General features: G+C 38.0%; 1 protein-coding gene and 1 long non-coding RNA gene across 4 annotated transcripts; one reads left to right on the forward strand and one right to left on the reverse strand.

The window, feature by feature from the left end:
* On the reverse strand, positions 1-6,363 carry LOC311080468 (B-cell receptor CD22). Of its 3 annotated transcripts, none has more exons than XM_084110457.1 (8): positions 6,331-6,357; positions 3,228-3,263; positions 2,825-3,079; positions 2,279-2,534; positions 1,319-1,570; positions 939-1,211; positions 479-595; positions 1-372 (listed from the first exon to the last, which is right to left on the reverse strand). In XM_084110457.1, exons 1-5 carry the CDS (start codon positions 6,335-6,337, stop codon positions 1,501-1,503), a joined length of 624 nt encoding a protein of 207 aa, XP_083966583.1. In that variant the 5' UTR covers positions 6,338-6,357; the 3' UTR covers positions 1-372; positions 479-595; positions 939-1,211; positions 1,319-1,500. The 3 variants fall into 3 exon arrangements, with proteins under 3 accessions (XP_083966583.1, XP_083966584.1, XP_083966582.1); XM_084110458.1 differs by having other exon boundaries at positions 1,795-2,534; XM_084110456.1 differs by having other exon boundaries at positions 1,319-2,534; positions 6,331-6,363.
* A 1,092-nt stretch (positions 6,364-7,455) lies between these two features.
* LOC311080444 lies at positions 7,456-9,094 on the forward strand. Its single transcript, XR_014605594.1, has 3 exons — positions 7,456-7,543; positions 7,660-7,736; positions 7,991-9,094. It is a non-coding gene; the product is annotated as an uncharacterized lncRNA (long non-coding RNA).
* Positions 9,095-14,951: the final 5,857 nt, after the last annotated feature.

Raw genomic sequence — 14,951 nt, forward strand, 5'->3', positions numbered from 1 at the left:
TTTGTTGAAGATGTATGCTTCTTTATTAAATAAAGCAGAAATTCAAGACATATAGTGAAACAAATAAAGACTAAAATGATAGCTTCATATTAATTACAAAATCATTTTGGCAAACAATGAGGATAAACACTTGACAATTTACTTCAACATATTCAAAACAGAAATAAAGAAAAAATACGATAGAGATACGATTAGTGAAGCTGCAGTAGCTCAGGCAGAGTTCATTTAAGCCTTAATTATGTCAAATTCAGACACATTATGAATATAACTAAATAATTTTGAAAAAGAGAAAAACAGAATGGGACTCATTCAACAGGACAGCCGACTTTCACTCCTCTGTTACAGCATATTGATTGATCTCATCAGACTGAACTGTAAAACACGAGATACGGAATAAGGGTTAATTATTCATAGTGATGGTAGATCTGGTTAAATTAATCTGTGGGAGAACAGATCAGAGAGAGAGAGAGAATCTCACCATGAGCTCTGTAGCATTTGACTCCTATAATGATGGTCACAAGCAGATATGTAGAAGCTGCCAGAAGAAAACTGAGCAGTTTGAGAACTGAGAGAACTGGCAATGGAGCTTCTGAACCTGAAAAAATATTTTATTGTTTATTTTTTTACTTTTAACCCTTTCGATTAAAAACAAATTCCTGTGTCATGTAGGTCTCAGTAAAGCCATTGATTTGAATTTCTGCTCACTGACTGTTATTTTGGAGTTTGACAAATTTTATCCAACATATTTTATACTTAAAAGCATCATACAATTATTCTTCAATTCACATATTATGGCACATGCTCCTTTCATTGGGTCTTTATAAGAGTATTAAAAGCACTTTGTTTTGTTGAAGTATTAAAGAGATACACTGATCTCAGTGGTAATTTTTCCATGGATGTGAATCAGATTGATGTGAAGGAGAGATTCTCACACTCACCTGAAAGCGTCAGTGTAACTTCATCACTGGTGTGTGTGTATCGTGATCCTCGCGTCTCTCTTCCACTACAGCTGTAATTACCTGTGTGAGATTCACTAACTGAACTGATGCTGTATTCCTGTGATTGACTGACATGAATCTCTGAATCATCTTTATTCCAGCTGTAGGTCCAGCTAGTGACGTCTGTCTCCTGTATGACACATGTGAGATTGACCGTCTCTCCTCTGAACACTCGTCCATCAGGCTGAACACGCAATACAGCTCTGGGTCTCTCTGTGAGACATTAACTGTGTTTAATTTAACTGACAGAACATGATATTGTTGATGGATGACATTAATCTGAATAATATTACTCTTATTAAATCAGATTGCCACATTACCTCTGACTGTTAGCGTGACTCTATGACCTTGTGTTGTGGAGTTGATTTCTCTCACTACAACACACCAGTACTCTCCTCCATCAGAGACTCTCACATCTCTCAGTGTTTCTGTTTCATCATCAGATTTTATTCTCTTGAAGTCTTTGTACCAGATAATCCTCAGTCCAGTTGAGCGTCTCGTGTCACATCTCAGAGTAACTGTGTCTCCAGTGAACACTGAACTCTGGGGCTTCACAGTTACTCTGGGTTTGTCTGTAAATATTTCATGATGATCTTGTGTTAATATACAGCCTTCAGCCATCATCTATCACTGTTTATGACTATCATTTATACTTAATGCATCTTAATTTTACCTCACCCTTCAGCTCATTATGAGTCATGTAATTGTATGGCTGTTTTATGATCTAACATGAGAGCTCTCATAAAGATAAATATACAGATCCTGAGAGACATGGCTTATAAAATTGGATGCTTACTGTAACTCACAGTTCAGTCTGTCTAACATGCAGCATCTAGAAATGTTCACTAGTAAAAAAAAAAAAGTAAGTTGCAGTTTATTAATTGTTGTTATACCATGGTCTGGGTGAATACTCGATTCTGATTGGCTGTCCATTAAAAAGTGATAGAGGACACCTAGTAAATAAACCGTCAGGCGTAAACCAAGTTATTGTTTGTAAAAACTTTAGATTTCGATTGTAAAACTAATTAAAATATAAACAAATGTTTTTAAAATATGTTATTTGGCAAGTGACCATGGTATAAGCGGGTTAATGCCCTTCGAGGTGTCCATTGTCATGTATTAATGGACTTCGGCAGAGGCAACTGTCCTCCGCTGCGCGTCGTATGGTTCACGCCTCGCCGTCGTCCATTAATACCTAACAATGGACACCTTGTCGGGCATTAACCCTTACATATATAATTTAAGCAATATCCTGATGTCAGTCAGTGATGATCACTCACCCGACACAGTCAGTCACTGCATCACTCCAGTAAGAGCAGACTGATCCTCTGCAGCCGCTACACCTGCACTCCTGTGTGATCTCTGCAGTGATATTGAACTCTTTCTCTTTAGATGTATAATCTCTATCTCCACACTCCCATCTGTATGTCCCTCCTTCCCCCTGTAAGTCACATGTGAGAGTGACAGTCTCTCCTCTGAATATCTGTGATGGTTCAGGCTGAACAGTCAGAACAGCTTTAGGTGTCTCTGGAAGAACTGAACAAACAGAAGTTATGATAAAACATCCGAAAGAAATCAAGATAAGTGAATAAAAGAAGATAATGAAAATGTATTTCTCATCTGTCCAGAAATAGTGCAATACAATTAAAATATCAATAAATCTAACCGCTCTGTTCCTCTTGAAACATCATGCCCTGCTCACTGAGAACAATAACCTCACTTTATTTACAACCACCTTCTTTTCTTCTGTGCAAATAAAAGCCCTTCTTATCACATCATCACTTCTCAGTGTAACTGATTTCTGCGGTGAAGAGGATCAGACTCACGTGATACAGGCAGTGTAACCGCGTCACTGATCTCTGACTTCTGTCCATCACTTCTCTCTCCTCTACAGGAGATGTTGATGCTACTCTGAGATTCACCATTTCTGAAGCTGAATTCTCTGTCAGAGCTGATGGGCCGAGATGATCCGTCTGTAAACCAGCTGTATGTCCAGTCGTCTTTATTTCCTGGTATTTCACATCTGACAGTGACGCTTTCATGTCTGTCAGGCTCTATAATCACTACAGCCTTTGGTCTCTCTATAACATCACATAAACAGATGTAGTTTAAACATGAAGCAGCGTCTGTGACATAAACAACAAACTCTCACTGTACTCGACACACTGCTAAACACTTTCTGTTCCACTGTGTAATGTGTGTGAAGACTTGAGGAAATGTATAAATCACCTTGAGTTTGTCCAGGCTGGATGTTTGAAATCAGCACTACAAACCAAAATAGACAAAACATATTGATTTATTTGTTGTTGCTTCATTCATTTTCATACATAAATGCATTTAAATCAGAATTTGAATAATGATGATTATAAGGTGGAAGAGAAATTATAAAACAGGCTCATTAACAGAACACTTGTGTGCTTATATTTTTAAATGTGACTAAGACATGTAAAAATAAACAATTCTGATAAAAACACTGATCATGTGTTTATGCTGAGATCTCTGCTGTGCCGTTGAGCAGAAGTGGAGAATCAACACACACACCAGCTTCATCCTCACAACTTCATTCTGGAGAAAATACAATATTGATTTACAATATCAGTCTCTCCAAAAAAGGCTTAATTTGTCTGCTGATTATATGCAATTATTATTATTTAATTTTTTTTTACACCAATTCACAAGGTCCTTTCAGACAAACACAGACTGTGTTGTTGGGTTAGTATGCGGTTCTTACAGCAGTAAATGCTTTAGAAAAACTACATTAGGGTCAATGACATGACGCGCACAATTTTGTGTCCAAGTATATTATTCCCTTTTAATTTGATTAATTCATGACATTTGACTTTATTCCATAAAAACTATTCAGTTTGAATTAATTTTTATTCAAATAATAAATATTACTTTATGTTTTGGTATCTTAAACCCCCAAAATGTCAATGTTGTGCAACCGTCTGTAAAAATGAACAGACTAAGAAAACTATTTAAAATGGTGTTTTAATAAAAGGAAATTCACACGAAAATACTATGGTAAAATTGAAACCTTTCATATAAACAAATTGTATAAATATCAGAAGTTTAAAGCTGTTAAGATAATTGAAAAACCTGGATTTGATTGATTGATTTTATTCTCAGATGTCAGGGTGACAACATGGGTCTTTTATTATGAAGAGAAATAAGACTGAAGACTAAAAAATGTACTGTTTAGTGTTATTTTTTAGTTTATTTTTCCTTTATTCATTTTCTTTATAATTTCATAATGTATTTTGTAAAGTCATGTTTGAACTTGTGTGCTGAGCAGAGAGCTGGTAGAGTTTTATTTTGCTTAGAGGTATGCAATGTTCACTTAGCAGAGAGTTCCAATGATGATGATACTTCAAATGTGTACAGTTGGTATGCTCTTTGCGAGAAGAGGAATGTTTCAACTAATGCAAATGTACCATTTGTATACCACTAATGCATTAATGTATACACTGAGAAATAGTTTCTTAATGTGGATAGTGGATTGCACCATGTGTAAGAATTAGGTATACATTCCATTTTTAAACACAAGCTATATGTGTTTGATACCTTAAAAGGAAGCTGTAAGTCTCTCTGTGATGTATATAAGCTCAAACTTACTGTACCACCTCAGAGAAACAGAGGCAGAGAAACTTAATGGCATGAGAAACAGAGGTATGAGGGCAGAGAAACATAATGTCATGATCCTGCCATCTAGTCTTTAATTTTCCCTGGTCTTGAGGCAGGATCATGACAGACCCATGTTTTATGTGTAAGCACATGGCCATTTATTTGGGCTGTGTGCTTGCTGTCTCGTCACATAACCCCGCCCCCTTGTTACCCTTGTTTAGTCATTATCAATTAATCTTTGTCACCTGTTGTTATCATTAGTTTCTCCCTATTTAATCGCCTTGTGTTTGCTGTCCTGTGCTGGTTCATTGTCAATCCTACTGTGAGTAACCTGTTGAAAGTCTTGTGAAGAGTTTGATCTTGTCTTAGCTGTTAGTTTATCGTTTAGTTATCTGTCTGAGTCTTAGTCAAGTCTTGTTAGTCTTATATAGTCGATCCTGTCTTGTTTTGCCCCCTCGTGGGTTTTGTTTTCCCTGTTTTTCTGTACTAAACGTAGTTCACTTGCATACTGTCTGCATTTGGGTTCATCTCCTTGCACCATCATAACACATAAAGCCAGAGAAACCATTTACATCTAGCATGATGGGATGAGAAGATAAAGAAATGGGGAACAGAGAAATCTGGAATGAAGACCTCTCATGTAGCCTTATTCTTATATGCCTGTTTCTCTCTGTCTGACACATGATACATAATAAATTGAATCTCTTGGCAAAGGTAACTGGTGTAGCTTCCGTGATTCAACCATAAAGGGGAAACCATGATTTTTAAATCTACAAAGACTAAACATGATAATGAAACATCCAAATGACCCCAGCTGATCCTTGAGGCAGAGAGAAAAGGTTTGTACATCTCTCTTTGATAAAAATAGCTACTTTTAAGTATGGGTAAATTGGTACACTTTCCAATGTAAAACTAGGAAAATGCTATTTTAATCTTAAATTCTTTATCGTTTTTAAAAATTATATGTATGAACTTGCTTCATTTTCTATTCCATCAGCTCAACTCTGTCCATTTCTATTATATCAAATCAACTCTATATATTCTTCCAGATCTATAAGTCAATAAGTGGAGAGATTGAGGGGGAAAGCGGAAGATTGAAGAAAACATCTATGTTCAATAAGAGTTAGCTGATGCTGTCATGACAGAACTGAAACCACAGTCTGAAGATCTTATTTTCCATGTAATCATTGCTTCATGGGAAGTGGCTTCATCGTAGTCATTAATGTCACTGGTCAGAGTTTGAGACTGAAGAAACACAAGCCGTCTCACAACATCATCTACACATCTACTAAACTCTTCAACAACTCCAGAAGTTTCCAGAACAACAAAACCTGACATCAAATCAACATCTGAGTTTCTGAGATCCACATCACAATTAAATAATAAATGTAGATAGTGAAGATCTATTGAAGAAAACAAACAACTTTACAGAACATGACAGCATATGTTTGATTCACACATGAACTATTACGAACTGTAAACTGAACGACAATCACAGTAATGATCAATACACTGATCTCATTCAGCACATCAGGTGTTTTTCACTTTCACACACAGATTTCATGAACTACTGATGGATTTGATACTCAAAGTATTAGCAGCATAAATAAAAAACAGACAGAATACTTAAAAAGATGAATGGACACTGATTCACTTCATAATTATACATAATTCACAACTGATTGATAAATGAGAAAATAATACTCACAGATCATTAGAGGAAGTGAACTGAGCTCCATCCTGATCTATTAACGACACGCTGTCAAACACAGTCAGTCTTATAGACTCAACACTTCCTCAACTTAAAGAAGAGAGTCAGAGCAACAGAGAGGAATTAAATAGACACAAAATATCTGATTCGATTTAGTATTGAGTCTAACAGCATCTGACAGCTTCTTTAGTTCAAACGTGTGTTGTTGTTTTTTAGGTGCAAGTTACAGGTAATGCATGTGTGCATCCTGAGGTTAAAGCTAAACAGATAAAAACGCCCCAATAAGCATCAAAATTCAAATGTTATGAAATAAAAGTCAACAAAAATATTTATACTTAAGTAGAAATACCAATACAACTGCACTGGATATAATACTTTGTAATACATCTCTGGTTTCACTCGTTAGAAGAAACATTATAAGGGTTCTGCCAGACACTTAATAAATATAACTTTTTAGGGGTTCCCATCATGTGATCATTATATGGATTTAGTTCATTAATTCTATAAATCAATTAATTGTTTTATTTTAATTAAATTTTATGAATTAAACAGTTTGTAAATTTGTTATCACTGGATTATTATTTTTTTAAATATACACATCAACCGCAAAGGGGGCGCTGGCGAGCACCCCTCTAAACCTACTTCTACTCAACCTTCTGACATTATAATAGAGCAAGAACCCATTAAATGTAAGAGATTTGTCCACTGGCTGCCCAGTTGTATTGAGGGAAATAGTTCTAACTAAGCTAAACCGAACTAAGAGGGGTGACTCAGAGCGGAGAGTCAGGGCAGAGAATGCTGATATGGTACAGAACACAACTCATAGACTCAATCAAATCTATAAAAATTGGAAAATTTTACATTTGGTTAAAAACCCAAAAAGACATTAGCTGTGTCCCAATGTTGAAGGCTGCATCCTCTGAAGGACGCACCATGTAGCCTTCCTAGGATTTCCTAATTGTGCAACCAGGTGTTCCCGATCACCGCTCCTGGCGCTAAGCAACGGTGCGAGAGGACAGCTGCCATCCTGATCATTCATTTTGATAATTGAGTAAACAGCTATTGTAAGTGGCCACTGGAGGTCGCTAGAGGTGATGCTTTCAGTCGGGTCATTCATGTGACGGGGTTAGAGGTTGTTTACATATGTATAGCTGACCGTCATTTTGTGCTCTCTTCTGTTTCTTCTCATCTCCGAAGCTCATGTACAGATGTAAGTTAATTGAGATTGTGGAATCCTGTTCAGTCTGCAATATTAATGTAATATCGTTTTTTCATGCTATTTTGAGAAGTTTATTTCTTATGTCCATATTTGTGTGCTATTTTTAGTTCAGAGACCGTCAAGCTAGCGGCTAATTCCTGAAAGCAACAAGTATAAAGTTTGCACCCTTGGTGAGCGGAGCGAGGTGCGTATTATTTAGCTCCATGTATAAGACTTTAAGGATGTAAAATGTCTATTGACTGCTACTGGAAATTGTTTGTTCTGTATCAGGAAAGCTGCATGTGTTAAGTGAGCAGATTATCATTTAAGTGTTGTTATTTTAATGTGCAATGCACATTTATACGAATGCATGATGATGTACAGTAAAAGATGAAGATTTATTGTAAATTTGTGTCATGCCAAAGCTCTGTAACAAGATATTTTTGTGTTTGCTTCTAGTTTTCACGGTGCTCATGCTAACATCTAGAAGAATAAAACTGATTGCACCCGTTAGAGACTCTCTGCCATTATTAAGGATCCAAGGGCTGCTACAGCTATGGAGCCAGAATTGGCTATTGTCATTTTTATGTTTTATATTTTACTGGAGGACATGGTGAGGATTTTTTAGCCCCGGCGCTGCCGGATCATGTATTTTCAGTTTAGCCCTGTTTGAATACAAAACCCAATTGAATATAAAAAGTCCAGTATTTCTCGCGCTCGTCATCTGCAGCTGTCACGGTTGCCAGGCGACAAGAACAATCCTTCGTAGGCTAGACTGGTCCGAGCGCTTCAGATGCGCCCTTTGATATGGGACGCTGTAGTTAGCAACAATTTGTTAATATTGTGACAATAAGCCTACATTTTGTTACTTTAATTTTCGGAACTGCATATTTCGTTAAGTATTCACTTACAAATGTGAAGTAACCTACTGAAGTACTTTTTTCCCTCACATCACAATATGATTACATTAAACTACACAAAAGTATATAATGTAACAACCAGATATTACTGTATATTGAAAATATACAGAAGTAAAATGCAACATAGCCTACGCAGTAATGCAGTAGTAGCCTAATATAAATGCAGTAGTTATTAAAAGTACTTTTTTCAGAAAGCCGTCGGTTGAATCAGCCCTGCAAACCTGTTGGTAGACAACTCAGTGGATCGTGGAAATATGCACTCAAACGCTCTGGAGACCATCCCAGATGATGTCCCACCAGCAGGAGGCCTTACCAGGGGCAGCCCATCCCGGTCCGCGGCTCAGCTCAATAGAGTCTACATCATTTTTTTCTTATTTTATGTATTGTAAAATTAAATGTTTATGTTGATTTTGATATGTTTAATGTATTTTGTAAATAGTTGGAAAAAGTACTTTAATGTAGCCTATAGAACAAATTATTTTCATTTAACCAATGTTATTTGAAAAAATAAAAAGGTATAGAATTTGTTTCATGCAGAAAGTATTACTGTCATTACAAAAATAAACAATGTCCAGAACAATTCGTTCTCTTTTATTTACACAATTAAAGTTGCATAAAAATAAATGTACATAATTTTTCTTTTAAAAAATAAAAGTGAAAAAAGTTAAACAAGAATATGTAGAAAATGTATGTATTTTTCAATCATTCTCTCAAGAAGAGAAAACAGCCTGTCCATCCTCTCCCTTCTTTCCTGTGCTCTCCTCACCTCTGCCTCCCTCTGCAGTTGCATTTCTTCTCTGATCAAGTCCAAAAACCCGTCCTGTCTCGCCGCCTTCGTGCTGGTGCTGGTGCTGGTGCTGGTGCTCCTGCTGGTGCTACTGGTGGTGCTGGTGCTGGTGCTGCTGCCCCTGGCTCCTCCTCACCGTGGGTACCCACTACTGAACTCGGCCCTGGTGTGTCCTCAGGGATTGAGGCGATGAGGACAAACCAGGGCCAAGTTTCAGCAGTGGGTTTCCCACTCACACCCTCTCCTGTCCCAGGACACGTGCAATCCTAAAGGCAGAGCAAATGAACCATGGCTTGTTAAAAACAACAGGAAAATACATTTTTAGCAAAGATGTGTGTATTACTTTTCTTTATATACAGTGCAATGCATAAGTTAATACACCCATGCTAAAGTTGACTAAAAATAGGAATAAAAAATCATATTTTGGAAATTGAACTTAATGCCTTAATTTAAAAAATTAGGAAAAATCCAACCTTTTAGGACACCAATTTTCTTTGTGAATGAATAATGTATCGTAAATAAATAAATGTTCTTCCTTAAAATACATGGTGCATAAGTGTGTACACCCCTATGTTAAATTCCCATAGAGGCAGGCAGATTTTTATTTTTAAGTATTTTTTAAAAATTAATTTTTAGGATACTATGCATCCTGATAAAGTTCCCTTGGCCTTTGGAATTAAAATAGCCCCACATCATCACATAGCATTCACCATACCTAGAGATTGGCATGGGGTACTTTCCATAAGATCATCTCTCAATGCAAATCAAACTAGCTTTTAGGCTAACTGAAATAAAACCTGTCGATCACTGGGCCTGGATATAGTGAACCGGCCGCATACAGAATAGATTATTACAGACATTTACCCAGTGCATCTCAGAGCATTCACAGTCAGGCCTCAAACACCTGTCAGACCACTGTAAAATGACAGTATATCTAAAACAAACTCAAACCAATGAATCACGCAGACAGTCTTCTTTTTACTGAGGCTGCAACAATCCAACAAGTGGAGAAAAACAGCACAGAAAAATATCAAAATGCAATAGAAAGTCAAACTACCAAATTATTATTGGACAAATTTATAATTAACACATATCCAGAAAATAAAATATGCATAAATCTGGCACTACATGACATTACCAACATATTCCACCAATCAGCATGTGCAATTTGAAAAAAATCATCAAAAAGGAAACCAAATAGGTGGTTAACGCACTGACATCTGGCGCAACCGTGTGTCCGGCTGACCCGGGTTCTACTCGAGGTTCTTTGCCGATCCCATTCCTCTCTCCCCACCCAAAAGCTTTCCTGTCAACCTTCACTATCCTGTCCAAAAAAGGCAACAAAAAAAAGGAAACCAAAAAAAAACAAGTAATAAAAACTCGGTGAGTGTTTTAGCGCAATTTTCTCACCTCATGGGATCACAACACTAAGAGATAGTAAATCTTTTCCTGGATTTTTTTTGTGCGTTCCCGAGATTAGACCTTCCTTAACATAATGCCGAAAACCCGAAGTCTCTAGGTGGTCTGGTTGAGGAGTAGATAGAAGTGCAAGATTGGTGCGCACAGACGCACAGAACAGAAATCATGAGTTAACCAGCGCAATTTCCGGGGGAAAATTGCGCTAAAAAACCCACCAAAAAACCCCACCGAAACATGGTTTGACAATGAGTGCAAACATTTTCAAACAACAGTATGAAATCTTTCCAATCAAAAACACTGAGATCCTGGTGTGATGCAGCGAAACAATCTCATACTTAATCAAACAAAGCAAAACAGACCAACCTAAAAAAGGCCATTTTATCTATAATTTCTCCAATCCAACCATACCAAACCGTCCTTGCATTCATCCAATTCAGAAACTCGCAGGCTAAATCTCCTTTTGAACCTCTTTTTATTGACGATTCCAACAAACCCGTTACACACTTTTGGTTCTAAAAACATCTCAAATCTGTTCTGCAGCAATCAGGCATCTCAGCGCAGAATTTTTCCAGTCACTTGTTCCACATCAGGGCAGCAACCACAGAAGCCCAAAAAGGCCTCTCCCAGCAGCAGATCCAGACTCTCGGAAGATGGTCTTCAGACGCTTTCCAAAGTAACATCAGAACTAACCGGTTCCACATTAAAAAAGCCCATCAAACCCTCATCGGCTAAACATACCATGAGTCTTGATATCCCATCGGATGCTGCAAGAACTCTCAGGTTGAACATCAAAGCTTTACTTTCTGTCCACCGGCGAGGCTTACCCATCCGATGCTGTGAATCTTGATCTCCCGTCGGATGCTGTGAGAGCCATCCTGGTCAGATGGCTAAATCATGCAGATGGCTAAATCTGCTCTTTAGCTTTTTGGGAGAGTACTCTGGGTTCAGGCCAAATTCCGAGCTCGGAGCCCTCCCCCCGGACAGCATGCCAAATACGCATAAAGCTTTACTCCATATAATTATATGTAAGTGTGAACTCATGAACGATTTTTCATATCAACAGAAAAATATAGGGTGAATTCAGGTTAATTGGGACACTTTATCCCAGTCTCAATGGCAAAAAGTGACCCAATCAACCTGAATAACCTGGCTTCTCTTGAGACCCCACTGTTTCACAGCATAGTAATGACGTGACGTCAGAAACACCTGCGATTTCAAACCACGTCTTTTTTTCACTGCAGTTTTAAGGAGAAAATACACAGCAATTGGCCTGACGTCGTCATACTCAGATTCTAGTCAGAATATGAGTCTGATACTGCTCCATTGGGCTGTGATTATGGGGCGTGTTTCAACCGAACCAGGAAAGAAAATGCCTCTGCACTCAATTGGATAGACCTACAACCAATCAGAGCAGCGGAGTAAGTGACGTATGTTCTTCATTCATCTTTGCGATCGACAAATGTCTTGATCGTGGTTCTCTGTTCCTCTTTTGAAATGAATGCGCTGTCGATATCTTTTATAACATGTAACGAGATAAATGTTATAGGTTGTGGGTTCTTTAAGTAAATCCTGCAATAATGGGATTGTGCTTCCTATTGGCTGCGCTGGTGGCGCTGTAGCCCACTGTGTTTGAACAATCTGCAGCAGAGCTAAAGAGAACTGCTGTGGGTGGAGCTTTATACAACTTTACGATTTACCATCTTCTCTCTTTCACTGCTCTGTGTGCAGGTAAATGTTTTTATCATATAGTGTTTAAGAATTAACTCTGTTCATGAAGTTGTATTTTCTGTATTGTTAAGAAATCTTTGGTACGAACTGTGTTTTATAAAGTACTTAATTCATGGTTTTACTAAAAATACTAGATGTTATTTCCATTAATTTCATACATTTAAGAGTAACATAAAATGGATGATGTAAGCTGTGTAATCAGTTTTAGACGATCTCAAACCAAAGTTTAAGAATGAAAAGACAGTATTGAATTGTTTACAAAGTCTGTAATTTTCCTGGAGAGATTATTACACTTCAGATTTGTTTTATTTTTGTTTACTGTTTTGTTAAGTACACTATAACGTGAATGAGTAATGTTTACTGTGATATTGAGAGCAGCAGAGCTAAAGAGAACTGCTGTGGGTGGAGCTTTATACAACGTTACGATTTACCATCTTCTCTCTTTCACTGCTCTGTGTGCAGGAGAATAAAGTCGGCTGTCATCCACATTTCGAGTGTGTGTGTGCTAATGAAGGGTGGGACAAACCGGGTCGAATAAGAAAAGCAAAGGTCACAACAGACATGATGGCGGAATCTAGCCTACACATGATGTTTCATAAACAAAGTTCGGGAGGAGCACATTCAAATAATCAATCCAATCCAATCAACTTGTCATCAAACAATTACCATGTCTTTCCTATCAGCATGAGAGGAAACATATATTTATTCACTCTGTCAACTCACCTAACATTCCTTGACAGTTTTCAGCATCCCTCCATTCACTCTCGGCTTGTTCTTCCACAGCCTGGAATACGGGGGGAGTACTTTGGGTTCGGGCCGAATACCGATCCCGGAGCCTCTCCTCGGACAGCACGCCAAATATGCATTTATTCTATCTGACTTATTTGTAAGTGTGAACTTGTGAAATCTCAATTCTCCAGTGGCAGTCATCTTTGTTGTAAACAAATTCAACCCAAGCGCTTTTTGGTGACGTGCCCACATAGCAAACAGACTTGGCCCAAATGTGGCCTCATCATGGCACTGCTGGCCTGTTGCCGGCACTGGCATGCATCATGTCAGCCAACTGTGGGCCATGTGTGGCAATGATGGCACTGCATGCATGACGGCAGACGACATTTGGGCCGATTGTGGATGGGAGGTGTGTGGCCCAGATCATGTCAGCCAACTGTGGGCCAAGTGTGGCAATGATGGCACTGCATGACGGCAGACAACATTTGGGCCGATTGTGCATGGGAGGTGTGTGGCCCAGATCAGTGTAGCGATTATGGGCCATACTTTGTGTACGGGACAATTATAAGTATTTAGGCCGCTACTATTATATTCAAGGATTACGAGTACAGACTGACGCGACCGGGGTGCTTTTGACCGGCCTGCGGGTCATTCAATAGTGCCACATTATAAGCAATCATTTCCTGTATAAAATGTAACCAAAGCAACCTTATTTTAATTTGTTACCTAAATTTATTTACAGTTGGTGGATGAATATTTGTATATGTATTTATTAATTTAGTATTTTGTCTTTTAGCTGCTGTGAGGAAAAAATCGTCTGACACATGCCACTGATCAGGAGAAAGAAGCAACAATACAAAGATGGCTTCAGCTCCTGAAACAGCAACATAGTTTCAGCCGTTTACTGTCTATGGTTTCAGCCCAGATCTGGCCCAAATCTGGTTCATGTGGATTTCACACGGTCCAGATGTGGGCCGGATCTGGGCCGACACAGAAAAGAGGGGCTGCAGAGCTGTACTTCACTTCCTGAGGATAGATAGCATCACTCTCTCCCTCACACATACAAACAATCTTATGTGCAAATTTGTTTTAAGTAATTTTTTTTAATTTGCTTTATGTTTGTTGAGAGTAAAATTACATTATAATATGTTTAAATTTCAGTGCTAGATTCATTGATAGATTCATTTAGTTAGAATTGAAAAATGTTTTTTTTTTTTTGCTTGTGCGTTACTACAATAAGTAAACTACTGTTTAAGACAGACCAGAACATTTTGAAATTAAATGCACTGTGAGGTGGTAATAAGATGTTAAGCTTTGAATGTTCTAAAAAAAAAAGTAAATAATAATAATTTATTATTATTGGCTTGTGCCTATTGTTAAATAAACTATTTTTGAGAATTGACTTTTCTTGTGCCTTATTTGTTCACATGGTTTGGGTAAGATTAGGCTGGGTTATGGCTCAGTTTTGGGGTTTCTGGTTAAAGAGAACCACGTTTCTGGTTGATATGGTTAACTTATGGCTGAGAATTGGTACCAATAATAAAACCTGTTTTGGCCCAGTTCAGGGCCAGTTAAGGGTGACTAACTGGCTGAGATTCGGGCCAGTTATGGCCCATGTGTGACCCTTGTCTTTAATCCAGTTCTGGGCCACTTCAGGGCCGTCATTCTTTGCGGTACTTGGGCCGAGGGAAATGTGATAGTGTGGCCCGGAGCTGGGCCAGAAAAAAATTGCTATGTGGGTGGATGATTATGTTACGGTTGATCATCTGTGCATCATCGTATAAAGCCCGCCCTGATAATTTGATTGGTCTGAACAGCTCTGGTTCGAGCATAATAG

This window comes from Abramis brama (assembly GCF_963993115.1).
Source record: "Abramis brama genome assembly, chromosome: 3".
Lineage (NCBI taxonomy): Eukaryota > Metazoa > Chordata > Actinopteri > Cypriniformes > Leuciscidae > Abramis > Abramis brama.